General features: G+C 58.5%; 1 protein-coding gene across 1 annotated transcript; it reads left to right on the top strand.

Annotated features, from left to right (window-relative positions):
* Positions 1-1,070: 1,070 nt before the first annotated feature.
* Positions 1,071-3,508, top strand: LOC122545867 (IgGFc-binding protein-like; the record flags this gene model as incomplete). Its single annotated transcript, XM_043684756.1, has 2 exons — positions 1,071-1,638; positions 2,913-3,508. Coding segments are annotated over 2 exons (1,164 nt in total), but the record flags the coding sequence as incomplete, so codon positions are not given.
* Positions 3,509-3,548: the final 40 nt, after the last annotated feature.

The raw sequence follows: 3,548 nt of genomic DNA, 5'->3' as shown, positions 1-3,548 counted from the left end.
CTATGGGACAATTTTCCATGGCCAATCCACCCTAACTTGTACATCCCTGGGCACGATGGGACAATTTCCCATGGCCAATCCACCCTAACCTGCACATCCCTGGGACACTGTGGAACAATTTCCCACGGCCAATCCACCCTAACCTGCACATCCCTGGGACACTATGGAACAATTTCCCATGGCCAATCCACCCTAACCTGCACATCCCTGGGCACTATGGGACAATTTCCCATGGCTAACCCACCCTAACCTGCACATCCCTGGGTAACTATGGGACAATTTCCCAGGGCCAATCCACCCTAACCTGCACAACCCTGGGCACTATGGGACAATTTCCCATGGCCAACCCACCCTAACCTGCATATCCCAGGGCACTATGGGACAATTTCCCATGGCCAATCCACCCTAACCTGCACATCCCTGGACACAATGGGACAATTTCCCATGGCCAACCCACACTAACCTGCACCTCCCTGGGCACTATGGGACAATTTGCTATGGCCAACCAACCCTAACCTGCACATCCCTGGGCATGATGGGAAAATTTCCCATGGCCAACCCACCCTAACCTGCACATCACTGGACACTATGGGACAATTTCCCATGGCCAATTCACCCTAACCTGCACAACCCTGGGCACTATGGGACAATTTCCCACGGCCAATCCACCCTAACCTGCACATCTCTGGGCACTATGGGACAATTTTCCATGGCCTGACCACCCTAATCTGCACATCCCTGGACACTATGGGACAATTTCCCATGGCCAATCCACCCTAACCTGCACATCCCTGGGCTGTGGGAGGAAACCCACGGAGACATGTGGAGAATGTGCAAACCCCACCCAGACAGTCACCCGAGGGTGGGATCGAACCCGCGTCCCTGGCCCTGGGAGGCAGCAGTGCTCACCACTGAGGCACCGCGCCACCGGAAGTGGTTAAACTGGAAAGGGTTGAGATAAGACTGAGCGGGATTTTACCGGGACTGGAGGGTTTGAGCTCCAGGGGGAGGGTGGATCGGCTGATGCCCGCGTGACCGAGTGTGACCTCACTTCTGCCCCGATCTGATAGGTCGACGGGATCCTGAAGAACCTGCCCATCTCCCTGCAAGACGGCAAGATCAATATCTACAAGAGCTGCCGGGGTGCCTCGCTGGAGGTGGACTTTGGGCTGCATGTTAACTTTGATTTCCGCAGCCGGATCACGGTCACCGTCCCCGGCACCTACGCGGGATCGGTTTGCGGGCTGTGCGGGAATTTCGACGGCGAGCTGAGAGATGAGATGATGCTGAGGGACGGCACGCCGACCGATGACCCGGTGGAGTTTGGCCAGAGTTGGCAGGTGGCCAGCACCCCTGGCTGTGCCCACGAGTGCCGGGGACGGTGCCCCAAGTGTGACATTGTGGCGGCGAGGAGGTACGAGAGCTCGGAGCAGTGCGGGAAGATCCGCGCGCCGCAGGGCCCATTCCGGGATTGCCTGGGCACCGTCGATCCCACTCCCTACCTTGACGACTGTACGTACGACTCGTGCCTGTACAAGGGACACCACACCATCCTGTGCGAGTCCCTGGCATCATACGCGGCAGCCTGCCAGGACACTGGGGCACACATCGCCCCCTGGAGGAACCAGACCTTCTGTCGTGAGTAACCGTGGAAACGCAGCACCTCGGGGCAGTGTGGGTGTGTCAGGGTGGGTGAGTGTGTCAGGGTGGGTGTGTCAGTGTGTCAGGGTGAGTGTGTCAGGGTGGGTGTGTCAGTGTGTCAGGGTGAGTGTGTCAGGGTGGGTGTGTCAGGGTGGGTGTGTGAGTGTGTCAGGGTGGGTGTGTCAGTGTGTCAGGGTGAGTGTGTCAGGGTGGGTGTGTCAGTGTGTCAGGGTGAGTGTGTCAGGGTGGGTGTGTCAGTGTGTCAGGGTGAGTGTGTCAGGGTGGGTGTGTCAGTGTGTCAGGGTGAGTGTGTCAGGGTGGGTGTGTCAGTGTGTCAGGGTGAGTGTGTCAGGGTGGGTGTGTCAGTGTGTCAGGGTGAGTGTGTCAGGGTGGGTGTGTCAGTGTGTCAGGGTGAGTGTGTCAGGGTGGGTGTGTCAGTGTGTCAGGGTGAGTGTGTCAGGGTGGGTGTGTCAGTGTGTCAGGGGATGGTGTCAGCGTGGGTGTGTCAGGCTGAGTGTGTCAGAGTGCAGTTAGTGTGTCAGGGTGGGTGTGTCAGCGTAAGGTTAGTGTGTCAGGGTGGGCGTGTCAGGGCAGGGTAAGTGTGTCAAGGTGAGTATGTCAGGGTGGGTGTGTCAGGGTAAGGTTAGTGTGTCAGGGTAAGTGTGTTAGGATTAGTGTGTTAGGGCAAATGTGCCAGTGTTCATGTGTTAGGGTGAGTGTGTCAGTGTGTGTGCCAGAGTTAGTTGGTCAGTGTGTCAGTGTGAGTGTGTCAGGGTTAATGAGTCAGTGTGTGGAGCGTGAATGCGTCACTGTGTCAGGGTGAGTGTGTCAGGATGAGGTTAATGTGTCAGTGTGAGATTGTCAGGATTAGTACGTCTGTATGTCAGGGCGAGTGTGTAAAGGTAAGTGTCAATGTGAGTGTGTCAGGGTTAATTTGCCTGATGGTGTTCCATGTCGGTTCAGTGTAGAGTTGGCGTGTTGCCTGATGGTGTTCCGTGTCGGTTCAGTGTGGAGTTGGCGTGTTGCCTGATGGTGTTCCGTGTCGGTTCAGTGTGGAGTTGGCGTGTTGCCTGACGGTGTTCCGTGTCGGTTCAGTGTGGAGTTGGCGTGTTGCCTGACGGTGTTCCGTGTCGGTTCAGCGTGGAGTTGGCCTGTTGCCTGACGGTGTTCCGTGTCGGTTCAGCGTGGAGTTGGCGTGTTGCCTGACGGTGTTCCGTGTCGGTTCAGCGTGGAGTTGGCGTGCCCTGATGCCCCTCTCTCTCTCGGCGCAGCGATGCCGTGCCCACCGCACAGTCATTATGAACCGTGTGGCACCGCCTGCCCGTTGACGTGTTGCACCCTCACGGATTCGGACAGCTGCAATGCCACGTGTGCCGAGGGGTGCCAATGTGACGATGGCTTTGTCCTGAGCGGGGAGGACTGCGTGCCGCTCGGTGAGTGCGGTTGCCTCCACAGGGGCATTTACTATCGTCTGGATGAGGTCTTCTACCCGAGCGGGCAGTGTGGCGAACGCTGTCGGTGCCAGGAAGGGGGCTCTGTGGCGTGCGAGGAGATCAGGTGCGGCAGCGGCGAGGTGTGCAAGGTGGTGGAGGGCGTCAGGGGCTGCCATGCCCTCACCCCGGGCTCCTGCACCATCTCCGGTGACCTGCACCACTACACCTTCGATGGAATGCACTTCAACTACCAAGGGAGCTGCACCTACCTCCTGGCGAAGGTGTGCCAACCGGAGCAGGCTCTGCCCAACTTCAACGTCACGGTGACCTACCAGAGTCTGGCTGACGGCGCACAGCCCGTGACCCGCTTTCTGGAGCTCCAGGTCTACGGCTACGCCCTTACCCTGGAGAGAGGCGTGCCCTGGAAGGTTCAGGTAGGAGCACCTCGGTGCCCCCCCCCCCCCCCCCCCTCCC

Source organism: Chiloscyllium plagiosum, unplaced genomic scaffold (genome assembly GCF_004010195.1).
Source record: "Chiloscyllium plagiosum isolate BGI_BamShark_2017 unplaced genomic scaffold, ASM401019v2 scaf_60066, whole genome shotgun sequence".
Taxonomy (NCBI): Eukaryota; Metazoa; Chordata; class Chondrichthyes; order Orectolobiformes; family Hemiscylliidae; genus Chiloscyllium; species Chiloscyllium plagiosum.
Note: the sequence above shows the minus strand (reverse complement) of the source record. Positions and strands in the feature narration are given on the sequence as shown.